The sequence below is a fragment of the Bufo gargarizans genome, chromosome 4 (genome assembly GCF_014858855.1).
Source record: "Bufo gargarizans isolate SCDJY-AF-19 chromosome 4, ASM1485885v1, whole genome shotgun sequence".
NCBI classification, from domain to species: Eukaryota; Metazoa; Chordata; class Amphibia; order Anura; family Bufonidae; genus Bufo; species Bufo gargarizans.
Genome location: NC_058083.1, coordinates 478428882 through 478456668, shown reverse-complemented (window position 1 = coordinate 478456668; position 27787 = coordinate 478428882). Strand labels below are relative to the sequence as shown.

The 27787-nt window shown below is 44.3% G+C and overlaps 1 protein-coding gene across 1 annotated transcript in view; it reads right to left on the bottom strand.

Moving 5' to 3' along the window:
• Positions 1-27787, bottom strand: part of GRIK4 (glutamate ionotropic receptor kainate type subunit 4) — a 300728-nt gene that overhangs the window by 97380 nt on the left and 175561 nt on the right. Inside the window, exons 3-4 of the mRNA XM_044289508.1 lie at positions 15606-15770; positions 5340-5437 (exon numbers count right to left, since the gene is read on the bottom strand). Coding sequence (XP_044145443.1) covers positions 5340-5437; positions 15606-15770 — 263 coding nt within the window. The remainder of the gene's footprint in view (positions 1-5339; positions 5438-15605; positions 15771-27787) is intronic.

Genomic DNA, 27787 nt, shown 5'->3' with positions numbered 1-27787 from the left:
AAAGGTATGGCCAGATGGTGCAGCTTGCCACATGCGGCTAATTGTGGATGCACATACATCAGGTGTCTCTGGCCAGTTTTTTTGTGTTTCCTATGAAAAGTAACCTAGCGTATTACGGTGCCAGCAAAGTGGATGAGATTATACAAATCTGATGCACACTTTGCAGATTGTTGCCGTGCCGTGTGGATTTCCAAATCTGCAGCAATTACGTTTGTGGTTTTAACTGTGGATTTCACCCTTTTCCAATGAAGGGTGAGATCTGCGGCGAAACCGCATCAAATCGGCGCCAAAATCTGCAATTAGAAATTGTGGATTTTTGTTCGGATATGGTGCAGAAACTTGTGGGGTTCTTATGTGCGAGTCATATACTAACCAGAAATGCAACCATATTAGGCATATTTCTGGCGCAGATTGTAGGGCAAAGGTCCTTTGCACCACAATCTGTGACTTTTCCCCGCTCACGCCAAATCTAAACAAGTGAACGTGGTGTGGGCGGGGAAGTGCACGAGTACTGAGTGTTTAAGAGAAAATTTGCTTGTATTTTTTTCAGTCGCTATAATGCATAGTAAGGCCTAGTTCACACAAAAGTTGTTTTTTTTTTGCGAGTGTACGGGACGTTTTTTTGTGTTCCGTATATGGTCCGTATACGGAACCATTCATTTCAATGGTTCCGCAAAAAAAAACGGAATATACTCGTTATGCATTCCGTTTCTGTTTTTCCGTTCCGTTGAAAGATAGAACATGTCCTATATTTGGCCGCAAATCACGTTCCGTGGCTCCATTCAAGTTAATGGGTCCGCAAAAAAAAGGAACGCATACGGAAATACATCCGTATGTCTTCCGTATCCGTTCCGTTTTTTCTGAATCATCTATTGAAAATGTTATGCCAGCCCAATTTTTTCTATGTAATTACTGTATACTGTACATGGCATACGGAAAAACGGAAAGGAAACACAACGGAACTCAGAAACGGAACAACGGATCCGTGAAAAACGGACCGCAAAAAAACTATAAAAGCCATACGTTCGTGTGAACTAGGCTTAATACTGGGACATGCAGTATTCTTGTCCTTTGGAAGGAGAACTGGCTTGCATCTCACTCTGAGAAGTATTTCTCTTTCTGTTTTTCACCCAAAATGAATCACTAGAAATTTAAGGCTAGTTTCACACTAGCGGCAGGGGACTCCGGCAGGCTGTTCTAGCGGGTGAACAGCCTGTCGGTTCAGTCCTGCCGCTAGTTCACGTGTTCCCCCGGACTGCCGGCCCATCCCCATTGACTATAAAGGGGGTGGGGGCGGAGTTCCGGCAGCAGCACGGCAACGCACGCCGAGAGGTTGCTGGACTTAATGTACTGCATGCAGTACTTTTAATCCGGCTGCCTCTCGGCGTGCGGTCTCGTGCTGCCGCCGGAACTCCGCCCCCACCCCCTTTATAGTCAATGGGGACGGAGCGGCAGTCCGGGGGAACACGTGAACTAGCAGCAGGACAGATCCGATAGGCTGTTCCCCCGACGAAAAAGCCTGCCGGAGTCCCCTGCCGCTAGTGTGAAAGTACCCTGAGTTTGTTAGAATCTTGAAATCTGAATCCCGGAGTTGTGGTGTTTTCCACAAATTTTATTTTGTGTGGAAAATGACCTTTGTTTGTAGGGATTATTTGTAGGGATTATTTGTAGGGATTTTAATTGCAAATTTGAATTTATTTTATGCAAATAATAAGATCTGGGACAAATCTGTGGCAAAACCTGCAACAAAATCTGCACCAGCCCCTATATACAGTACTATGCAGTAGTAGCAGCAAATCAGTGCCGTATCCACCACATGTGGACCCTCTTGCTCTCCTTTTGTTCTTGTCTTTCCTTCTTCTAGAAACAGGCATTTATGAAATGCAGCACGCCACGCTCTTGCACAGATTATATTGCAGCGATAGTAGGAGAAATGTATTTTTTGTAGAACTAGATTTCTACAAAAGTAATTCCTAAATTGTACATTTCTTTCTCCTCAAGTAAATGTAAGAAGAGTATGTCGGAGCAGGATCCTCTGATGGTTTGATCTGACAAGGGCTGAGTGAACCTTTTCTTGGCAGCCGTCATCTCCGTGAGATTATTAATCTATAAATAGGCAACTGCACAAATCTATCTCTTCATCCTTTATTCTGCATGTGTTCAATAAAATGATTTTGACATACCATTTTTACCAGAAAACTTAAATATAGCCCCATAAATCGATTGCCAGACCTCAGACATAAGAATTCTTGATTAAAGCTGCTTGAAATATATGACTGATTCAGAGGTAAATGACACAAGGTAGGTGGGGGATCTGTATCATTGGGGCCGAGGACATCATTATAGCTACTTTTGAACATTTCACGAATAAGGCCTCATGCACACGACAGTTGTTTTTTGCGTCCGCATCCGTTTTTTTTGGAGGATCCGTTTTTTTCCACAGATCCCTTGTAATAAATGCCTATCCTTGTTCACAAATGTGAAAAAAGTAGGACATGCAATATATTTTTTGCTGAAGGGAAACAAGGACAACGGACGCGGAACACAAACGGATGAACTATCAGCATTTTTTTGCTGACCCATTGAAATGAATGGGTCCCCATCCTATCCGCAAAAAAAACGGAACGGAGGCCGAGAAAAACAACTGTCGTGTGCATGAGGCCTAAGGCTGGGTTCACATCACCATTTCACTGCTGTTTTCCTGCATACATGGACGGATTTCAGACGGAAATGGCTAAAACGGATGCAAAATGTGCATAACGGAAGCTTACCGTGAATTACAGGATCTGAAACGGTGATGTGAACCCAGCCTTAGAAGCCATGTAAACTGGAAAGTTACTACAGCTACTCATATTCTCAGTTGCTGATGGCATGGCACGGGTGTTCAATGATTTGTCACGAACGTACCGAGACATACTGACCTCCTGGCGACAGTGAGCGGCAGGAGATCTATGAGACTGGCAACACGTGGTTTGATCTGGCAGGTTTTCCCTGTGGATCAATAGGCATCTGTGTTGTTTCTGGTAATGGCCCCACCCCTTGCCTCAAGGTGTTGCTAATGTGGTCATTTAACCTTCCTTATTTATAGTTGTTTTTCCCACAATGCTGTGCGGTTTATAGCTTCAGTTTAGTTGTGGATTGCTGGTGTGTGGATCTCGGCAGAGTTCCTGGTGCTTCCATAGCCCCTTTGAAGTTAAGTCTTTCCATTCCCTTTTGTATTTTGTTTGGGTTCTGTGTGTTGCATTTGCCTATTGTTTGTACTAGGCCTGAAGGAAACTCCTGTTCATCCTTCCTTGAAGAGGGACAGGTAGTCTCGTCCCTGCAATTAGTACCACGGTCCTATAGGGCTGGATAGGACTCTATGTATTCCTGCGTATGAACTCACCTACCTTTGGGGTCTGTTCATACTGGCAGTCAGTCAGGATTTTGGTTAGGGTTTTCACTAGGAGGTGTCCATCTTTATTCCCTAGTTCTCAACCCTGATTCCCTGTTACCCCCCTTCCCTCCTATCAGGAGCATTGCTAGGTTAAAACATTCGGGGCTTGGGCCCCTGATGTTTTGTCCCAGTCCCCGAATGTCCTGCGTGCCAGCTAGATACAACTGTATTGCTGTCCTCAGGATGGCAATACAATTGAATATGATGCACAGGAAGAGCTGTAGTACCTGTGGTGATATCACAGGTCATGTGACCAGTAAAACAGGCAGTGGTTGAGAAGGACCTGCGATAATGTCACCATCATGTGACCAGTGCAGGAGAGGACGGCAGTGAAGAGGAGAAGTGCTGGGGGAAGAAGCTGTGGTGAGGTCTGCTACATGAGGAGAGGTGAATGAAAGCAGAGGTAGAGCAATGCTGGGAGCTGTGGTTATTTAACTGGGACTGTATGTTAGGGTTGAAGGCAGTGATGTTATTTACATGGAACTGTGTGTTGGAGGTGGCTGGGGAGGGTGTCATGTTAATTACATGGGACTGTATGTTGGAGGGGGCTGGGGGAGGGAGTGATGTTATTTACATGGGACTGTATGTTGAAGGCAGCTGTGGAAGGGGATTATGTTATTTACATGGGACTGTATGTTGGAGGCGGCTGTGGGAGGAAGTGATGTTATTTACATGGGACTGTATGTTGAAGGCGGCTGTGGGAGAAGATTATGTTATTTACATGGAACTGTATGTTGGAGGCAGTAATGTTATTTACATGGGACTGTATGTTGATGGCAGCTGTGGGAGGGAGTGATGTTATTTAAATGGAACTGTGTGTTGTAGGTGGCTGGGGAGGGGGTCATGTTATTTACATAGGACTGTATGTTGGTATATAACAATCATAATTTAAAGGGAATTATGACGAGCAGTATTACTATGGGGGCACTCATTCTTTTTCAGGATAGTATTTGGGGATATTGGGGGGCACAGTGAGCAGCAGGATAACACTGTGGGGATTCCAGGTTGGGGGATGATGATAGAAATGTGAGGAAGCTAAGATGTCTGTGCGTCACACTCTGCAGAGACGAGGCGTCGGAAAGAAGTTGTACGGAACAAATGGAGAAGATGATGACAGAGAAGCTCTACATCGGAGGAGACGTCACCTGGAGGCCCTGGATGTGTCATTCTAACATGATCTAACTAATACTAGTACTAAAATGCGTCCTCATGACTATAATGGGACCAGGCAGAGATTTGGCCTGTTTCCAGCACTAGTGCCGGGATTTGGCCAAACAGAAACCGGAGCTTGCATAGATTCTTGTCCGACCGAATGAGGGAAACAGACCAGAGCCCTGCCAGGTCCCATTATAGTCAATGGACAGGCAGAATGCAGCTATGCCAGATATGATGATCTCTGCCAGGCCGTTCCTCTGTCGAAAACAGCCTGCTGGAAGATTTTAACACTAGAGTGAACCTAGCCTAATAAATGGTCAATTCAGTTTTGGATTTAAGTAAACATTCATGTTGTCCACTTTCTATCAAGGTCCGTGCCTCACTCACAACTTTGAAATATAAGCAATAAAATTAGCCATGAGATACATCACAGCAGTTTTCTGCTTCTCACTTAAATTATAATCTAGTCTGTGGTTATATTTCTTTTATATTTCTTGGCACTCATATAAAAGAAAATCACTAATATGGTTTCTGCTGCTTTCAAGTCTGAGAACGGAAGCCTGTCATGTGCTGTATTGGGGTAAGCAGTCATTGCTAAGTATTTAGTTCCACTTTACAGACATAATTGTCAAACAAATCAGAGGAAAACATCTAACATAACATGGAGTAAAGAAAAGAAATGACAAATGTGTCACGCCAGGATAGAATAGCATAGCATGCGGCAGACTGATGACTAGAGCGGGCTAACCTCCTTCTCTCCACAGATGTTGCTGATGATGGAGCTGGATGACGGGCTGAACGATGGGCCTAGGACCCCCAAAACTCCTTTGGGAAGGATTTGGCACACTGTAACAAGGAGATAAAATTCTCAGTTATTTACAAATTACCAGGTTTTTTTTTTGTTCTCTTCTTCATTTTATGGAAGGGATCATGATTTAACCCAAGCGAAAAATACAGCAAAACACAGACAGATTGATCACATACATAAATTAGCATATTTCACAAGTTCTGTGGATTATCTGAAATGAATCAGCAGGGAAGGTGTCCTATTTTTTAAGGTTTAGATGCACAATTAATGTAACAAAGTTGTAATATATATATAGTTGTGGTGGTGCTTGAAAGTTTTGAAATCCTTCAAAATTCTACATTTCTGCACATTAATTTGACCGTAAACTACCTCAGATTTTCATACAAGTCCTAAAAGTAGACAGAGATGACCAATTCAAACAAATGAGTAAAAAATATTAGACTTGGCCATTTATTTATTGAGGAGAATGATCCAATATTACATGTCTGTGAGCGGAAAAAGTATGGGAACCTTTGCTTTCAGTATGTGATCCACTTGTACAGCAATAACTGCAACTAAATGTTTCCATTAAATGTTGATTAGTTCTGCACATCGGCTTGGAGGAATTTTAGCCCATTACTCCATACAAAGCACGTTGGTGGGTGTGCTCCCATGAACTGCTTGATTCAAGTCCTTTTACTAACATTTCTATTGGATTCAGAACGGTCAAAACTATGACTTGGCCATTCCAAAACTTTCACTTTATTCTTCTTAACCATTCTTTGGTAGATCAACTTGTGTGCTTAGAGTCGTTGTCTTGCTGCATGACCCACGTTCTCTTGAGATTCAGCTCACAGACAGATATCCTGACATTTTTCTTTAGAATTCACTGGTAGAATTCAGAATTCATTGTTTCATCAATGATGGCAAGCTGTTCTTCCCCAGATGCAGCAAAACCGGCCCAAAACCTAATACTACCACCACTGTGCTTCACAGATGGAATGAGGTTTTTATGCTGGAATGCATTGTTTTCCTTTGTCCAAACATAATGAGTCTCATTTAAACCAAAAAGTTACATTTTAGTCTTCTCCCTCCACAAAACATTGCTTCAATAGCCTTCTGGCTTGTCCAGGTGATCTTTAGCAAACTGCAGATGGGAAGCAATGTTCTTTTTGGAGAGCAGTAGCTTTCTCCATGGCTTCCTTTGTGACCTTTACATGCCTTGCTCTTGGCATGATCTTTGTTGGTCAGCCACTCCTTGGGAGGGTAATAATAATAATAATAATAAAACAAAATCTTGATTTTCCTCCATTTGTACACAATCTGTCTGATTGCTGGAATCCAAACTCTTTACAGATGGTTTTGTAACCTTTACTAGTCTGATGAGCATCAACAACTCTTCTTCTGATGTCCTCAGAAATATCCTTTGTTAGTGCCACCATACACTTTCAAAACATGTCTTGTGAAGATCAGACTTTTATAAATCCCAGTTCTTTAAATAAAACAGGTTGCCAACTCACACCTCATTTTCATCCCATGACCAATGGGGTCATTCATCAAACTGGTGTAAAGTAGAACTGGCTTAGTTGCCATAGCAACCAATCAGATTCCACCTTTCATTTTTGACAGCTCCTTTGGAAAATTAAAGGTGGAATGTGATAGGTTGCTATGGGCAACTAAGCCAATTCTACTTTGCAACAGTTTGAAAAATGACCCCACAAGTTTACTATTTTAGACTTTTTGTTATTTTTGAATTTTGGTTATCTTTATCTACTTTTAGGACTTGTGTGAAAATCAGAGGTCGTTTTAGGTCAAATTTATGCAGAAATACAGAAAGCACTACTGTTTATCTATGTTTATAGTATATTCTATGCAGAGACACATAAGACAAGTTATATAGTTACATTGAGTTAGGAGTAGAGATGGCCAGTTCGCAGTGTTCGCCAGCGAACACATGCGGACTGCCATCTTAACTGACAAATCCGGCGAGGCACTGGTAAGTCCTTACCTGTGCCGCGAGCCGGTCTAAAATGAAATGCGATCTCCGGGAGCAGGCCGTTCCGAGAAGGGCCCCCGGAGGCTGTTCTTGGAACTGCCTGCTCCCGGAGACCGCATTTGATTTCAGACTGGCTCGCGCACAGGCATGGGTAAGGACTTACCTGTGCCTCGCCGGACTTGTCAGTTAAGATGGCAGATCGCATGTGTTCGCTGGCGAACACTGCGAACTGGCCATCACTGGTTAGGAGCCTAATGGGATTATCCAAGAAATTAAGAGGCACATTTATTAAGACCAGCGTTTTAGACACCCATCTTAATAAAGCCCTAAGCTGGTGGTGGATCCGCCCAGGCCTCATCCAGCATCGCATCGCATCCAGCGTCAGTTCTAAATGTAAGACAGCTTCCTTGCTGTCATACATTTAGACCTTTTTCTACACCTGAAACAGGCCCATCTCTTTCCCCACCCAGTTTTAGAACTGGTTTGATCAGGGCAAAGTTTCAGATAGCGGCACAACTAACCATTGCACCGCCATCTGCGCCTGAAATACGCCTAATTTCAGCTTAGTAAATGATGCCGTAAGAACGTAAGAGCAGGAAATGTTTAAAAATTAAAATAGGCTCCTGTGGTCCCAAACAGTATTTGTATATTTTCCTGCAGCAATGATGTGCTGTACATTCACGTGACTGCTACAGCCAGTCAATGGCCTCAACGGACTTGTGCCATACTTTCTTTCTTTTTTTTTTTTTTGATCAGGTAATTTTTTATTAAGCATGTTTTTTTAAAAACAAAGAAAACAAAAGAAAAAGAAAGCATAACAGTTGTGAAAAACACAACAATCAAAAGATACAATCCCTCAAAAAACCCTCTATCCCTCTTTTATCCCCCCAAACCCACCCGCTTCCCTCCCTTCCCGCCGGTCTCTAACTCAAGGAATAATCCTTAGTCTGTGCCTTCTAAGAGTTCTTTAATGAAGTTCAGTTCCAGTTCCTTGGCTCTGTGTAGTTCTTCGCTCAGTTCCTCTGCTTTCATAGGTGTCACACACACCTGGACTCTTACATCACTCCTACTTCCTGAACCCTTACTCGCCTCTGAGCAGTAATACACTGAGTATCTCCCACATTATCATACTCAGACTGCCATTCATTCGCATTCACCTCTCCTGTAAATTACTAATACTATCTCCATTAAGGCCAGGCTCCTACCAGTGCTTACCATCATTTTGCACCCCATTCTGTGCCATACATTCTAGTGTGGTCCCCAGTCGGTAGCATACACAATTAACCAGCACTTTTATATGGAACTCAAGATGCCATGTGATTGCCTTAAAGGGGTTGCATGAGACACAAATATTGATGATCTATCCTCAGGATAGGTCCTGCATATCAAACCAGTGGAGGTCCAACACTTGGCATCCCCACCGATCAGCTCTTTTGGGTAGCCATGGCGCTGGGTGGGAGCTGTACAGTGTACGGAGTGGAAGCAGAAGGCTCTGTACACTGTGCAATTTCCAGTGCCAGCCTACTGTAGCTCAGCTACTACTCACTTGAATGGGAGTTAAGCAGCAATACCCCGGAATAGCCACTACACAGTGTATGGAGCCATCTTTTTCCAGCTCTGTATACTGTATAGTTTCTGGCTTCTGGGGATTGGGGATGCCAGGTGTGATACCCCCACTGATCTGATATTCATGACCTGTTCTGAGGAATGGACATCAATATATGTAGGCCTCTTTAACTGTTTTGAAGGGGTTTTGCCATCTCAGACAATGGGGGCATATCGCTAGGATATGCCCCCATTGTCTGATAGTTCTCATTGTAGGTGTGGGTCCCAGAGGTTGCACCCGCACCTGAGTGGGGAAATGAACGGAGGGCGCACTGTGCATGCGCAGCCGCCCTCCATTCATTTCTATAGGGCCGCCGAAAATAGTCGAGAGCTGGCTCGGCTATTTCCATCTGCCCCATAGAAATTAATGGGAGCATGGGCCGCACGTTGCGCAGTGTGCTCTTATTCACTTCTATGGGAGCAGCGCTTGGTGGTGGACGGACCCCAGGGTCCTCCAGCCACAGCTCTCCCCGCTCCATTCTCATTGTAGGTGCTGGTCCCAGAGGTGGGACCCGCACGTATCAGACAATGGGGGCATATCCTAGCGATATGCCCCCATTGTATGTGATGGGAATACCCCTTTAGGGAAGTAATGGCACTTAAACTGTACATGAATTGCCTTATATGTTGTCTGTTTACTATGCTGTGTTGTTTAGGTTGGTTTTGTTGTGGAATGGATCTGTCCTGTCAATCTGCGTTTAAGGGCTTGTCAGGACGAGAAGGTAGCGGAAGCTTCTGCAGACCTTTCTCGTCCCCTTGAGTCCCATGATTGAGGGCTAATTAAGACCCCTCCTGGATGTAGGAAATAGGAAAATTAGAGAAAAAACATTGCCACCACATATAGCCAGAAACTAATGGCTTCTGATGTTTGAGAGTATACTGGAACCAGAGCATACAGTAAGCGGAGCACTCAGGAAGCTGAGCATAGCACGCAGCCACCCCTAACTAGGTCTTGGAACAGGGAAGTTACCACTGTCATAGACCAATGATTTACTGATGACTGTAAGTGCAACTTGGACCCCTGCTCCGGTGTTCACTTCCCATCCTCAACCTATCTGGGACACGCTATTAAGATCAGGGGGCTGCACATTTCTAAATTTCCACCACCTCATCCCAGGGAGCAGTAATGTGCAGAGCCTTCATTTTATCTTGATGTGGCAATGCACTGAGATTCGAACAGATCTGACCGCCATGAAAGGTGCATTTCCAACTTAACAACTCTGCCACATCACCACCCCCCTCCAGGTCCTGCTCACCACACTAGTGTCACCACTGAGGCCAGTGACTGGCTGCAGCTGTCATATGGATATAGGGCTTCTAGAAAATAAAGACTAGAGAGGAACAACGGGAGCAGCAGCACTGGCGGCGCATGGTATTTAATTGATGAATAATAGTGCTTTTTTTGTATTCTAGTGTTTCCTGCTCTTTGCTTAACCACTTCAGCTCCCCTAGCTTAAACACCCTTAATGACCAGACCACTTTTTGCAATTCTGCACTACACTACTTTCACCGTTGAGATAAATATCTCGGTCAAATGCCAACTTTGTATAAAAAAATGGGAAAAGTTGTCTTTTGCCGAGATATTTATCTCACCCAGTAAGAGTATATGTAAAATGACACCCCAAAACACATTCTCCAACTTCTCCTGAGTACAGGCGATACCAGATGTGTGACACTTTTTTGCAGCCTAGGTGGGCAAAGGGGCCCACATTCCAAAGAGCACCTTTCGGATTTCAATGGCCATTTTTTACAGATTTTGATTTCAAACTTCTTTGCACGCATTTGTGCCCCTAAATTGCCAGGGCAGTATAAGGTCCCTTTCACACGAGCGTGATTTCCGCGCGGGTGCCATGCGTGACGTGAACGCATAGCACCCACACTGAATCCGGCACCATTCATTTCAATGGGGCTGTGTACATGAGCGTTTTTTTTTCACGCATCACTTCTGCAATGCTTTGAAATCGCAGCATGTTCTATATTCTGCGTTTGTAACGCAGGACAGGCCCCATAGAAGTGAATGGGGCTGCGTGAAAAACACATTGCATCCGCAAGCAAGTGCGGGTGCGATGTGTTTTTCACTGATGGTTGCTAAGAGACGTTGTTTGTAAACATTCAGTTTTTTATCACGCGCGTGAAAAACGCATCAAAACGCATTGCACCCGCGCGGAAAAAACTGAACAACTAAACGCAATCGCAGACAAAACTGACTTGTTTTAGTGCCAAAATCGCACACTGAACGCACCCTGAACGCATCCGGATCAAATCCGTCACGCCCGTGTGAAACCAGCCTAACTACGCCACAAGTGACCCTATTTTGGAAAGAAGACACCCCAAGGTATTTCGTGATGGGCATAGTGAGTTCATGGAAGTTTTTATTTTTTGTCACAAGTTAGTGGAATATGAGATTTTGTAAGAAAAAAATAAATAAATAAATAAATCATCATTTTCTGCTAACTTGTGACAAAAAAAATAAAATTCTAGGAACTCGCCATGCCCCTCACGGAATACCTTGGGGTGTCTTCTTTCCAAAATGGGGTCACTTGTGGGGTAGTTATACTGCCCTGCCATTTTAGGGGCCCAAATGCGTGAGAAGTAGTTTGAAATCAAAATCTGTAAAAAATGCCCTGTGAAATCCTAAAGGTGCTCTTTGGAATGTGGGCCGATTTGCCCACCTAGGCTGCAAAAAAGTGTCACACATCTGGTATCGCCGTACTCAGAAGAAGTAGGGCAATGTGTTTTGGGGTGTCTTTTTACATATACCCATGCTGGGTGAGAGAAATATCTCGGCAAAAGACAACTTTTCCCATTTTTTTATACAAAGTTGGCATTTGACCAAGATATTTATCTCACTCAGCATGGGTATATGTAAAATGACACCCCAAAACACATTGCCCTACTTCTCCTGAGTACGGCGATACCACATGTGTGACACTTTTTTGCAGCCTAGATGCGCAAAAGGGCCCAAATTCCTTTCAGGAGGGCATTTTTAGACATTTGGATCCCAGACTTCTTCTCATGCTTTAGGGCCCCTAAAATGCCAGGGCAGTATAAATACCCCACATGTGACCCCATTTTGGAAAGAAGACACCCCAAGGTATTCAATGAGGGGCATGGCAAGTTCATAGAAAAAAAAAAAATTTGCCACAAGTTAGCGGAAATTATTATTATTATTTTTTTCTCACAAAGTCTCCCTTTCCGCTAACTTGGGACAAAAATTTCAACCTTTCATGTACTCAATATGCCCCTCACGGAATACCTTGGGGTGTCTTATTTCCGAAATGGAGTCACATGTGGGGTATTTACACTGCCCTGGCATTTTAGGGGCCCTAAAGCGTGAGAAGTAGTCTGGAATATAAATGTCTAAAAAATTTTACGCATTTGGATTCCGTGAGGGGTATGGTGAGTTCATGTGAGATTTTATTTTTTGACACAAGTTAGTGGAATATGAGACTTTGTAAGAAAAAAAAAGAAAAAATCTATTTCCGCTAACTTGTGCCAAAAAAATGGCTGAATGGAGCCTTACAGGGGGGTGATCAATGACAGGGGGGTGATCAAGGAGTCTATATGGGGTGATCACCACCCTGTCATTGATCACTACCATGTCATTGATCACCCCCCTGTAAGGCTCCATTCAGACGTCCGTATGTGTTTTGCGGATCCGCTCTGTCCGTGTTTTGCGGATCCCCATATAGTCTCCCTGATCACCCCCTGTCATTGATCACCCCCCTGTAAGGCTCCATTCAGATGTCCGTATGTGTTTTACGGATCCACGCATCCATGGATCGTATCCGCAAAACACATACGGACGTCTGAATGGAGCCTTACAGGGGGGTGATCAATAACAGGAGGTGATCAGGGAGTGTATATGGGGTGATCACCCCCCTGTCATTGATCACCCCCCTGTAAGGCTCCATTCAGACATCCGTATGTGTTTTGCGGATTCGATCCATGGATGCGTGGATCCGTAAAACACATACGGACGTCTGAATGGAGCCTTACAGGGGGGTGATCATCCCATATAGACTCCCTGATCACCCCCCTGTAAGGCTCCATTCAGACGTCCGTATGTGTTTTGCGGATCCGATCCATGGATGCGTGGATCCGTAAAACACATACGGACGTCTGAATGGAGCCTTACAGGGGGGTGATCAATGACAGGGGGTTGATCAATGACAGGGGGGTGATCAGGGAGTCTATATGGGGTGATCAGGGGTTAATAAGGGGTTAATAAGTAACCAGGGGGGGGGGTGTAGTGTAGTGTGGTGCTTGGTGCTACTTATTACAGAGCTGCCTGTGTCCTCTGTTGGTCGATCCAAGCAAAAGGGACCACCAGAGGACCAGTTAGCAGGTATATTAGACGCTGTTATCAAAACAGCGTCTAATATACCTGTTAGGGGTTAAAAAAATCGCATCTACAGCCTGCCAGCGAACGATCGCCTCTGGCAGGCTGTAGATCCACTCGCTTACCTTCCGATCCTGTGAACGCGCGTGCCTGTGTGCGCGCGTTCACAGGAAATCTCGCCTCTCGCGAGAGGATGCGCTGGCGCGTCCACTCGAAACAACAGGGCCGCCGCCAGGACGCAATCCTGCGTACGGCGGTTCTGGTGTGGTTAAAGGGAACCTGTCACCAGTTTTATGGTGTCCTAACTAAGGGCAACATAAATAAGTGACTGATTCTCTTAGCAAAATGCTGGGTCACTTTCTTTAATTGACCCAGTCAATCTGCCAACATCTTGTATTGAAAAGATCCTGCTCATAATGATGAGTCCTGAATATTCATGAGCTCCTGACTCTCCCCGCCCACCTGCTGCTGAATGACAGTTTTTTTCCATATGAATCAGCAGCAGGTGGGCAGGGGAGTGGCTATAGCTCTGAATTAAATATACGCTGGACTCAATGACATCACGCTGGACTCAAATCAGCTCATTAGCATGCGGTATGCGGCATCTTTGTGTGTATATTATGAGGTAACCATCTGTCACACCAGTAAGTGAATACATCTAAGGCACTTTTAGTAGTTAATGATTGTATATAATTAGTTATATCCACATGACAGGTATTTATAATTAAATATCCACATGACAGGTTCCCTTTAAATTCTTACAGGGGTCGTCCACTCCTTTTCAAGCAATGGCCTATCCTCAGGATAGACCATACCTATGTGATTGGCTGGGGTCCGACACTCTGCGGTTCTGCAGTATCTCTGATGCTGGGAGAAGATACGGTATTGATGGAACTACACAGCTCTATCCATTGTGCAGTGGATAGAAGTGGCTAATAGAGCACCGCTGAAGTAGCGCTGTAGTCACCAACTCTGTCCAAGGCACAATAGATGGAGCTGTGTAGTTCCAGTGCCTATTTCACAACAGCTGATTGGGGGGGGGGGGGGGGGTCAGACCACCACCAGTCATATATTGATGATCTATCCTGAGGATAGGCCATCACAGAAAAAGGGGTGGACAACCCCTTTAAACTCTCGGAAAACGTCCTGAATGCAACTGACCTGCAATACCAGACACAGTCCTGTTTCGAGGAAAAAAATAATTGTTTTTTCAATCTGCAGATTTAGGGTGGGTTCGCCTTGGCTTTATGTAATTCCGTTATAGGTTCCATTATAACAGATTTATAGTTTTAGGACGGAATACAAAACCGGAAGCCTTTTAGAGGCATGTCCTGTCAACAGGACAATTTTTTCGTCATGCATAACGGAACTAAACTGAACCATTATGTGTCCCCATAGACATGTTTGAGGACGGAGCAAATTGGAATACCTCTTAAAGGGGTTGTCCGGGTTCAGAGCTGAACCCGGACATACCCTTATTTTCACCCCGGCAGCCCTCCTGAGCCTAGCATCGGAGCATCTCATGCTCCGATGCGCTCCAGTGCCCTGCGCTAGATCGCGCAGGGCACAGGCTCTTGTGTTTACAATAACACACTGCCGGGCGGTAACTTCCGCCCAGCAGTGTGTTCGGTGACGTCACCGGCTCTGAGGGGCGGGCTTTAGCTCTGCCCTAGCCGTTTTACTGGCTAGGGCAGAGCCAAATCCCGCCCATCAGTGCCGGTGACGTCACCGGGGTTCCTGTCAGCCCCATAGAGAGCCCCGGTACGTCACCGGAACTCAGAAAAATGCCTTTGCCCTGCGCGATTTAGCGCAGGGCAAAGGAGAGCATCGGAGCATGAACTGCTCTGAAGCTAAAGTCAGGGGGGCTGCCGGGGTGAAAATGGAGGGATGTCCAGGTTCAGCTCTGAACCTGGACAACCCCTTTAAAAGTTTCCATTTTGCATTCCATCCTAAAATTCTGTTATATTCCTTTGCAACTCTGTTTTAACAAAACCTATAACGGAATTCCATAACGCCAATGTGAATCCTCCCTTACACAGAACACTGACATAATGAGCATTACCATTATGTGACATTGTTTTTTACATTATGCTTGTAACTTTTCGCAACCGGAATATGCCTTTAAGTTCTGAACATGTCTCCTGCTAAAATACATGATAAAGACTGAACCGTTCCAAATTCTGCTGCGGGACTCTACCCTCCATATATAATCATCATCTCTAGTAAGTTACAATGTACTATGTAGCATATTTGCACCATATTTTCAGTAGAAGACATTTCCTACTTGTTTCTGCCGTCTCGTACTCGCTGTCTCTCAGAAGCTCGAAGATGTCCACCTCCAGTTTGGATTTTCCTTGCCTCTCTGGGGTCCGGTTTATTCTGTCCTTGGCTAGTGTGATTGAAAGTCGTTCTCCCCTACTGCATTCCATTGGGTCATCTAAAATTGCAGCTGGTGAGAGAATGAGATTACCTTCAGAAAAAAAAAAATATAGAACATCCCCCGAGAAAATGCGACAATTGATTTTTTTTTTCTTCAATTCTTTGTGCGTTGCGTCCTTTTCTGAGATTTAACGTTTCGTGTTAGTCTTATCAGGCAAGATATTATTCCGAAATCAGTAGGGTGCACGGTAATTATGAATATTTAAAGCGCTTAGAACTTCTGCATTTTACAGCATGTTATCACCGCACCTTTTAGATATTTGTACAACTGGATAAAGAGTGAAGTGGGAGAGGTTGACCCTCGTGTAATTAGTTATTATATAGGTGTCCAGGCAGCAGAAATGATTGACATGACCGAGAGTCAAAAACATGAAAAGAGGTTTATCACTAAAACGAAGCGTTCACTCCTGTGCTCAGCTCCTTATTTCGGGTTTATAATAGCAATAATACATTCATTGTGTGAAAGTAATGTGCCCCCTTCAAATGCTTCTGATGTCCATAACATTAAAGCAAGGTCCCCTGAAAGACATCTGCTTTGCTCACTAAAGGCTTTCTGTCTATTCCCAGTTGCCTCCATATCTCTCTCATCAGATTCTTTGCCTGAGCCTCACATCAAACATTCCAGCTCCGTCAGTTTAGCTTCTGTGAGATTCAGTGGTAAGAGATCATTTGCAAAAATAACTCTGCTTGCCTCTCCTTCCTCACTACAGCGCAGTGCGTAGCGCCGCTCCTCAGAGACACAAACTCCACCACAAATATATCCGCACTATGTAATCACAACTTCCATACGTCAATGTGCATGTCATGGAGTTGTTACTAGTAGGACAACTAAGGGAAGCCTAATGTGCACTTTCAGGTCACTTTATAGAATAGGCTGCCATGGGTGCAGGGGTGGACTGGCCATAGACCCTACAGGGAAATTTCCTGGTGGGCAGATGCCTAGTGGACCGACTAAGCCCTACTAATGCTAGGAGCATCAGGTACTTATGTTTCTGGCCGGTGGCCACAGGTGCCCTCCTGAATTCAACTCTATCACCGTCATTACTCAGGACTGTGATACAGTTGGATACTGCAGCAGTAGTATTTTGTGCGGCATTGGGGTATTTGGTTCTGGTGAGGCAGTATTTTGTGCAGCACTGGGGTATTTGGCCCTGCTGGGGCAGTATTTTGTGCTGCACTGTGCTACTTGGATCTGTTGAGGCAGTATTTTGTGCTGCCCTGTGTTATTTGGTTCTGCTGGGACATTTTTTGGGCTGCACTACGGTATTGCAGGCCCTGCCTACTTGTATTGCCCCGCCTTTTGTCAATTTGAACAGTTAATAAAGCCCTATAGCTGGCGGTGCTTTTGCCGAAGTAGAGGTGCCGGCCTCTTCATAACTTCGATGCATCCAGCGCCAGTTCTAAATATAAGACAGCTTCCGAGCTGTCTTACATTTAGACCTTTTTTTATGTCTTAAACAGGTGTATAAAATGGTAAATGAGATGGACCTGCCAGCCCGAACCCTTGCCCGCCCATGCCATGCCCACTTATTTAGACCGCGCGTGAGTGGGGCAAAGTCACAAATTGCGGTGCAACAAAATGTGGCGCAACTAGCTTAAAGGGGTTCTGCACTTTCATTTAACTGATGAGCTATCCTCTGGGAGAAAAAGTACTTTTAGTCCATATGCGAATGAGCAGTTCAGTGCACCGAGGGCGGGCCAAAGCGACTCTGTGCCCCTCCCTCTCCTTCTTGATGAACAGGATCAGGTTCTCACATAGCCAATCTAACCTTGGCCTATCAGTCAAGAAGGACTTTATCTGAAGTCCCCTCCCATATTAGTAGCAGGTCTGTCTAGCTAGGCAGAGTGAGAAGGGAGAGGTGAATTCCCGTTCAGATACATGGAGAGCGCCAAAGCACACGTCAGAGCTCTCACTCCCAGGAACTGTATCTAACTCAGGAACCAGATATTCTTCTTCTGTGAGAACAACTCAACCCTGCCTCAAGAAACCACTTGAGTGACAGCAAAGTGATCAGCGAAAGAAGACAATTACTCTTACCGGTAATCTGATTTCCCAAAGTCTCCACAACGGCACTGATGGGAGCTTGATCCTGCCTCCCAGGGACAGGAAACAACAGCGGAAGCCCAAATGTAAAGACACCTCCTCCTACCCACTCCAGTTAATAACAGAGAACTGAAGATATTTCATAAACATAACATCATATGAATACAATCTGTGACTTAGAACAAACAAATATATATATATATATATATATATATATACACACACGCACACAGGTATATATATATATATATATATATATATATATATATATATTTGTTTGTTCTAAGTCAAAGATTGTATTCATATGATGTTGTTATGTTTATGAAATATCTTTGGTTCTCTGTTATTAACTGGAGTGGGTAGGAGGAGGTGTCTTTTAATTTGGGGTTCCGCTGTTGTTTCCTGTCCCTGGGAGGCAGGATCAAGCTCCCATCAGTGCCGTTGTGGAGGCTACGGGAAATCAAATTACCGCTAAGAGTAATTGTTATCTTTCCCTAACGCCTCCACACCGGCACTGATAGGAGATTTTCAGAGTGGAATTTTTCTAGGGAGGGACCACAGCCGAAAGGACTTTACGTCCAAATGCCAGATCCTGGCTAGCCATAACATCAAGTTTATAATGCCTAAAAAAGGTCATGGGGTTAGACCATGTGGCTGCCTTACATATCTGATCCTCAGAGGCAGCCCCTCTTTCAGCCCAAGAGGTGGACAAAGCTCTCGTGGAATGGGCCTTCAACCCCAAGGGAGGAGAAACCTTTTTTTCTTTATAACAAAGCATGATGGTCAGTTTTATCCACCGGGCTATTGAAGCTTTAGAGACTCCTAGACCCTTATTTTTTCCTTGAAACTGGACAAGGAGATGGTCAGACTTTCTAAAAGATTCTGTGGCCCTTAAGGTACTCTAGAAGACATCTCCTCACATCTAGATGGTGAAACATTTTTTCCTGATCTGAAGCTGGAGATGCACAAAAGGATGGCAACGCTATTTCCTGCTGACGGTGAAACTTAGAGAAAACCTTAGGCAGAAATGCTGGGGAGTGTCTAAGAATCACCTTATCATCCATAACTGTGAGATATGTTTGTTTACAGGAAAAGGCCTGGATCTCCCTCACCCTCCTAGCCGTAGTTATAGCAATAAGAAAGGTGGTCTTCAGAGTCAACAATTTTAGGGATAATTCTGAAAGAGGCTCAAAGGGCATAGACGTGAGACCAGAGACAATGTTTAGATCACAAGGGGGAACTTTCACAAAAAAAAGGACGTAACCTGCTTGTACCTTTAAGGAATCTACAGACCAGGGGAATTTCTGACATTTTGACATCCAGAAAGGCACTAAGAGCAGAAACCTGAACTTTTAAGGTATTGGTTCTAAGCCCCTTATCAAATCCTGATTGCAGGAACTCTAAAATTAAGCCTACATCTAAACTACTTTGAGGATCCCAATGGCTACCCGCAAATAACAAAAAAGCATTCCATGTCCGCAGATAAATCTTTGAAGTGATCTGCTTTCTACTATGTAGCAGGGTAGATATGACAGCCGCAGAAAACCCCTTCTTTTTTAACAAACCCCATTCAAATTCCAGGCTGCTAAATGTAGATGCTGAATGTTGGGATGGAGGGCAGGACCCTGATGGAGGAGGTCAGGAATCTGAGGCAGAATCCAGGGTTCCCCTGCTGAGAGATTTTGAAGCAGGGGGAACCAAGACCTTTTTGGCCAATAAGGAGCAATCATTATAACCTGCTCCTCTTCTTCCCTTATCTTCATCAGAGTCCTTGAAATCAGAGAGAATGGTGGAAATGAGTAGAGAAGGAATTTGGGCCATGTTAAAGAGACAGCATCTATTTGATTTAGATCCTCCTGGGGGCAGATGGAATAGACATTTTTTACCTTCTTGTTCTGTCTCAACGCGAACAGATCCAAGACCGCAGGACTCCACCTCTCTGAGATTTGTCTGAAGATTTCAAAGTCCATTCCCCCTCTCTGAGAGTTTGTCTGCTGAGAAAATCTGCTAAAATATTTTCTTCTCCTTTTAAATGAACTGCCAAAATGGACTTTAGATTCTCCTCTCCCCATTTGAATATCATTTTCGAGACAGCCATCAAGGACTTGCTCCTGGTCCCCCCTTGACAATTTAGATATGCCACTATCGTCGCATTGTCCGAAAGTACCTTGACATGGTGGTGTTGGATAATTGGTTTCAAGCTTAGGGAGGCTCGGTAAACTGCTGTCAACTTTCTCAAATTTGAGGATGCTAAAGACATCTGGAGACTCCATGTCCCCTGCACCATTTCTTGCAGAGCATGGGCTCCCCAACCCTTGCAGCATGCATTGGTGGTCACTGTAACTTGGTCCTTTGGCCGCCACTGCACCCCTGTTTGTAGATGTTTTTTTACTTGGTGTGGAAATTTTCTTTTCTTTTCTAAGGAACTCTGTGTCTTGTCCCAAGATGAAAGAAGGAAAGACTGCAGGATCCTGGTATGGGCCTGAGCCCAATTCACTGAGGATATTGCAGACGTTAAAAACCCCAACAAGCGCATAATCTCTCTTATCGAAGCTGTCCTTTGGAACAAATCACTCTTACCAGGGCTACTAGGTTGATTAGTTTTTCTTAGGGCAAAAAGGAAGATAGATGGTGAGGGTGAGGGTGTCCAGAAGTACCCTCAAAAATAACTTCTGCTGGCTTGGAATTAGACTTGAATTCTCCTGGTTGATGACCCACCCTAAAGAACCAAGGGTTTCTTTCACAATCCTGAGATGGTCGAGAAGACGTGAATAGGAATCTGCGGCAATCAGAAGGTCGTCCAGATAGGGGGCCACAATTATTCCTTTTAGATGAAAGTAACCTACTACATTTGCCATAATCTTTGTGAAAAGACGTGGCGCACTAGAGAGGTTGAAGGGCAAAGCCTGGTACTGGAAGTGACCGAGCTCTCCTTTTATGTAGACAGCGAACCTCAGATATTTTTGACTTTCGCTGTGGATAGGAACATGATAATAGGCATCCGCCAGATCAATTGTTACCATGTAATAGTCTTGAAAAAGGAGATTCACCGCAGATCTTATTGATTCCATTTAGAATTTTTTGTAAATGATAAAGTGATTTAGGTATTTTAGATTGAAGATTGTTCTGAACTTCCAACTTGTTTTAAAAAAAATCTGAAATAAGGGAGAGTAAACCCCTTGACTCTGTTGGTCTAACGAAACCTTTACAATGACACTTTTTTCTAACAGGGAAGAGACTTCTGACTCTAGAGCCTCCTGTTTGAATAGATCGGAAAACCTTGTTTGTAAGGAATCTTACTGGCGGCAATGAACAGAACTCTATCTTGTGACCTGACCCGATTAGTTTTAAGACCCAGGGGAAGACTCATATAGCATCCCAGGCTTGGCCAAACTTTGAAAGCCTGCCCTCTACCAGACTTCTGGCGTCATTGGGACTTCTTAGAAGAGGAATCAGGATTGAATAAAAATCCCCTCCCCCGGCCTCTAGAGGATTGCCATCTACCAGAAGACTCTTTTGTTTTCAGTCTGATTAAACCTAGCTTGGGAACAAAAAAAATGTCTCTGCTGAAAAAAACAGGATTCAGATGGAAACTCATTTTTCTTGTCTGAGGCTTTATCTAGAATACTATCCAATGCGGACCCAAAGAGTCTATCCCCCTCACAAGGAATAGCACAGAGGAGACTCTTTGAGCCTGCATCCCCCGACCAGTACCTTAACCATATGGCTCTACGGGTAGCATTTGATAGAGCTGTAGACCTGGCTGAGAGCCTCACCAAATCTGCTGAGGCGTTCGCCAAAAAATTAGAAGCCTCTTTTAAAGCCGGAAGAGAGGATATAATTTCTTCCTGGGGGGTACCGGCTGCTAAATGGTTTTCCACCTGGTTCATCTACACAGAAAGGGACCTAGCTGTGCAGGTGGCAGCAATAGCAGGTCTAAACATGGCCGACCCTGCCTCCCAAGATTTTTTAAAGGAGTCCTTCACATTTTTTGTCCATGGGGTTCTTCAGTAGCCCCATGTCTTCAAAGAGGAGGAGGATTTTTTTGAAATTCTAGCTACCAGGGCATTAATCCTAGAGGTTTTTTCCCATGTTTCACATTCTGAATCTGCAAACGGATATTTACGTTTGAAAGCTTTAGAAATAGCGGGTCTTTTTTTAGGGTCTTTCCACTCCCTAGATATAATGTCCCTTATATTATCATGAATAGGGAACACCCGTCTTTTCTTTTCTGTTCCCGCAATCCCTGAAACATTTGGTCCTGGATTAATAAGGGTTCTTTAACATCTTCTAACTTCATAGTTGCCCATATAGTTTTTAACAGAAAATCTGTATCCTCAGGGGAACATAACGGACGACCGTCATCAGAGGAATCAGAGTCCCCAGAAAAAAGTTCTCCTTCATCAAAACCAATTATGTCCGAGGACGGATCCACCGATTTTGAAGTAGAAGGATGGGGAGAGGTGGATGCCATATGTTGGTCTATTGTCGAATTAACCTCATCCCTAATAAGGGTTCTAAGGTTTTCCATAAATTACGGCGACTCTTTCGCTACCACTTTTTCGGTGCAGAGTGGACATAGTGGCTTTTTACTAGCAGGGGGAAGGCTCTTTCTGCACATAACAGATTTCTTTGTTGTAGTTTCACCACCCGTGGAGTTTGCAGGGCCAGCCTCTTTTATCTAGAGAGTATATACATTAGGTTAGAAAACTAGACCCAAAGGTAGTACCAACACCAGCACCCGTGTGATGAATATGGGACTTTAAATCGGAAAATACCATACATCAAACCCATAGCATACATGGAGGAGGTCTCTTACCATGCTGAGGGCCTTTTTTGGGATCAGCAGATCTGTGTGGGGCGTCAGCATCAGTGGAGGATATTCAGGCTATTCTCTAGAGCAAACCGCATCTTCCTGGGATCACATAGGCCATTTTTTAACTCTGCGTCCCGCGCTTCTACAGGCTCCGCCCCCACTCTGAACCTTGAGAGCACGCCGCACTTCCTCCTTGCCATGCCCCCCTGGCCGGCATGCATGATGATATCAGCCGCTGCCGGAAGCGCGACCAGTACTGGCGGAGAAAGGGCAATGCAGTGTGCCTCAGTAATCTTTCTGCCGACAGAGGATTCCTTTTGCAAAGACTACGGCTAGGCATCGATCCCCTCTGCCCAGAGGCAGGAACAGCCCAGGATGCCCAGCCCAGGACTTACACCGAGGGACAGAGAAGGAGAGCCCGCGCTCCACCCGGAGCTTCTGTCCCCTGCTCAGCCCTCCAAAGAAGGGGAAGGATCCTAGGCTGAGGGCACTAATCTTCCAGCCAGCACACTGGCAAGGCTTCCACACGTCCTGAGAGACAGGAATCAACAACTGGAGTAGGTAGGAGGAGGTGTCTTTTTATTTCAGCTTCCGCTTTTGTTTCCTGTCCCTGGGAGGCGGGATCAAACTCCCATCAGAGCCAGTGTGGAGGTGTTAGGGAAATACAGCTTTACAGACACTGCTGCAAGGTGAGGGACTACAGCTCAGACACCACCACCTACTGAAACCATCTCTACTAAAAATATTAAGCCTGTGTTACAGTGGACACCTAACTCCACAAGTGCTTGCTAGTGGAAACCTATTACATCCAACCAGTCACCATACTTCCTGATCTCGTGCCAGAAACTGCACTTTTTACTTCATACTGCTGTATTTGCTGTAAGTTATATTTTGTGCTCAATAAAGAGAGACTGATATAACTTTACTTCTGACCTGATTCTTCAAACTACTCTTTCACTGCAGCGAACCCCAGGGAGCGACAAACTCGGGGAATATACTGTGACACAACATCTCATCAGAACAACTACCACTCCTATCCTCTGCACCATCTCCTCAGGGGCTCACTGAAGAGCAATGTCTGAACGGTGGGGGTCTAACTCCTGGCACCCCTGCTTATCAGCTGTATGTAGGCACTGGGACTACAAAGCTGTGTGGTGGACGGAGCTGGTTTCGGCAGCATTCACTTCAATGGAAGCAGCACTGCAGTAACTAGCTCCATCCACTACACAGCTATGTAGTCCCAGTATTTTCAGCGCAGGAACTACTCCCAGATAGCTGATTGTGTGTTTGTAGTGCAGGTTTGGCACATCAGCATATATGTTGGAAGATTTTTCTGACTTCTGAACTACAGTCTTCTACAGGCATGGCATCAGCTTTAGTCTATATACCTGCTGCTTCCTTGATCTGTAATGAGCTGAGGAATATATTATGCCTATATCAATCTGGAAAAAAAAAGTTCTGGAACAGAAGTGTAGGGTACACAGCAACAGCAGTATCACGTTACATATCAGTGTAATTAATACAGCAATTAGCATTTAATTTTTAACTTAAATCTAATTGCAGCAATAATAATAATGTTAGCTATCAAGCATAGAGATTTATCCGGGTGCAGAGAAGAAGCAGCGACCATGGCAACAATCAGACATTTAATTGTGTCTGCTCTATTTCTGTTTTTTGTTCTGCTATCCGCAATAACCTCTAATGTGCTTTAGATACTCGAAATACTGGTGAATAGGGTCTGGACTGAGCAGAAGCAAAAAATTCTACAAGAATGTTCTGGATACTTTATGAACTAAAGGAATATATATATATATATATATATATATATATAAAAGATCTGGGGTGGTAGCGCTATATCGACGATATCTTCTTAGTGTGGACGGGCGACACGTTGGGCCTCCTCGCGTTCCACGCATTTCTCAATGAGATCGACCCTACGGTAAAATTTACTGTGGTCCATTCGACTGACAAACTACAATTTCTGGACACGGAGGTCCAGATCATGGGACGGGGATTGGTGACTGATCTATTTGTGAAAAGTACTGACAAGAATACGTTGTTGCGTTTTGATAGCCACCATCCCCGTTCCATGATTTGGTCATTGCCCTTTAGTCAATTTCTCAGAGTCCAGAGGATCGTGAGGGATAAATTGATTAGGGAAACACGATTCAATGAAATGGGTCAAAAATTCGCTGCCCGAGGATATCCTAAGAAATTGATCAGGGGAAGTATCTCGCGAGTTGACAGCAACTCTACAGCAAGCCCCAAAGGGGGTTCTGCAAAAGCCCCCCGTATTCCCTTCGTCTCCCAATTTTCTGTTGACAGTCCGCAAATTGCGGCAGTCATCAGGAAGCATTGGAAGATGATAGGGAGTAGTTTTCCCCAGGTTGAGGAGTTCCATACACCCCCTTTATTCTCTTATCGAAGAGGACGCAATTTGGGTGACAGGCTGGTAAAGTCTGATGTGGGTAGCGGCAGGACCAACGTGAGGGCACTATGTGGCTCCACGTGGACTGGCTGCTACCCTTGTTACCATTGTGTAAACTGTAAGCTTATGTTGAAGGGGGATTCATTCCTTAATCCGGCCACCAACAAAATGATCAAAATCACCCAGTATTTGACGTGTGATTTGTCCTACGTGGTCTACCAGCTGTCATGCCCTTGTGGGAGGTGGTATGTTGGTGAGACCACGTGGGACGTCAAGACACGGTTGAATCAACATCGATACTCCATTAGAAAAGAAAAAATGGATTTGCCAGTGTCCAAGCACTTCAAAGAGGCAGGGCACTCGCAAAAGGATCTGAGGTTCCAAATACAATTGGGTAGGCGTGGGGGAGATAGATAAGCCCTCCTCAAAAAGCGAGAGTTATTCTGGATTTTTTCTTTGAAAACCTTGAGGCCCAATGGCCTGAATGTAGACTTTAGAGTGGAGTAGTGGTGTCTCTCCCCGGGTACCGTGTTGTTCATAGTCCCTACTCTAGGCTTAGTGAACATGTGTACAAAATATTCAAGTTGAACTGATTTTAATATTTTCTTTTTTGTTTTTACAGATTTGTTTATCAATCACAATCATGACTGACATCCTGCATAAGGAGAAGAGTATCCTGGGTCTTGCCAGCTACCCACAGTTTTTTATTGTATTCTATACTAATAGGATGACCCGGTCTGAGTTCTGCTCCAGGTGTGGCGCTTGATACATGGCAGTTGGTGGCCCACCCACATAATGTATATCTTTAATATTTTAACAAGAAGTTGCTGATGCCCTTATTAGTTAGGGTTATATTAGGTCTGACACTAACCATTCAGTGCCCCGAGTGGATTGGTGAGGTGACTCAAGGGGGACGGGGACGGTTCGCAGCCATGATCCGCGGCGACGCTGCCGTCTCCTGATCACAGCGGTGACCTGACTGTGGACACGGTTGGTCTCAGCTGTGGGACACCATCCTTTCCTGTAATGTGCACGCATAGAGTGGATCTGTAATCAGACCTTAGGGTTGACAGGACGCTGGAGCCTGGGTCCCCATGTGTGCGTGATTCGCATATCCTCTGGGTGCTCGAGTATCCATGCGATCCTGACCCGTAGTTTACTATTAAACTTTTTTGGTTTATTTGCTTTTGCCCTATCATGTGACAACGATCACATGATCATTGGTGGGAGGCCGCCTTCTTTGCATGGACATGCGCACACTTGGGAGTGATCAGACTGAGCCATCTTGGATATGGGCTTTACTCAGTCTTTCTGCTCCTGAGGGATCGCGAGATTTAGTGTTCCCGCGCATGCGCAGAGACTGAATGGGGACACCGCCGAGACCGCGATGCTCCTTGTGTGCAGCTTATCAGCTGATTGTGTGTTTTTAAAGTTACACTATGGAACAGGATACACCTGCACCGAGTAATAAGTAATTATAGTGCATTATGTATGCCCACGATACACTGTGTGATTGATCATAGCACTATGTGAATGTATTGTATTTATGCACTTTTTTGACACTGTTAAGGAGATTGGTTTATATGTCTCATTTGTTGATATTATGAATTTTGCTCATTTCTATGTCTAATTGATTTGATTATATCATTGATTGATACACCTATATATTATGTGAATGTAACACATGTGCACACAGCTTGAGAAAGACCGCAACAAGCGGTTGAAACGTCGCTGCTACTGACATTGGGTGAATAAACCACACGTTTTCATTTTGAAATTCCTGGTGTGCTGCTGGCTTCTTTTCATTTTTACTGAATTGGACCGTGGTGCTGGTCCACACCGGCCTGATTTGCACCCGAACAAGACAGTGTGCTGCATCTTCACTTTCCACTTTTATCAGTATAAAAAAGCCAGAAAACCCCTTTAAAATTCAGTTATTTCTTCTTTCCTATGATACATTTATTTGTATAATTTATTTCTTTCCTTCCATTTTTTTCCAGAATTGTACAGTCATTTCAAGGATATATTAGATTTTAGGAGAATAAGGGCTTCTTTGAGTGATCTGTGTCTGCTTAATCAAGTATCTGTTTACATGTCGCCATACATGTGCTCCTCTGTACTAGCCCCCTTTATTGGCATGCTCTGAATAACCCAAGACATGAGAATACTAAGAGTACTTCATCTGAGAACCCCAGGTAAGTAACATTTTTTTTCGGTTGGAAGATAAATCTAAAATCAAGAAATGAAATATGCAATGCATTATAACTGTCAGAGGAGAAAAAAAAGAAGCACAGCAGAACATCTTAGAAATCTACAATCTGCAGAGGAACATCAACCAATCTTCTGCTGCAATAAATAAAAACAATAAATAATCCTGTCCTTTGTAAGGCACAGACATCTTGTGAATAGGGGCTCTACAAAACATTCCTTGTCTCTTGTTTAGCAGAATAAAGGGGGCTTTAATGTTTATAGAAAATACAGTAAAAAACTTTAATATGTCTAAATTATCACCACTTGATGCCCCATAGCTCAGATGTAATTCTTTTGAATTGACATTATTTTGAGCTCTGTGCAGCGCAGTTGTTTTGATTCTTCCAGGGCTTTCTGTAGATGGGATAACTAAGCTAAAAGACAGTGGTTTTCGCCTATCATATACTTTGCTTCTTTTTCACAACTGCATGCAGTAATACCCCTCTATTACAAGGTGCAAGGTAATGCTGTAATTACTGTCTTCACAGG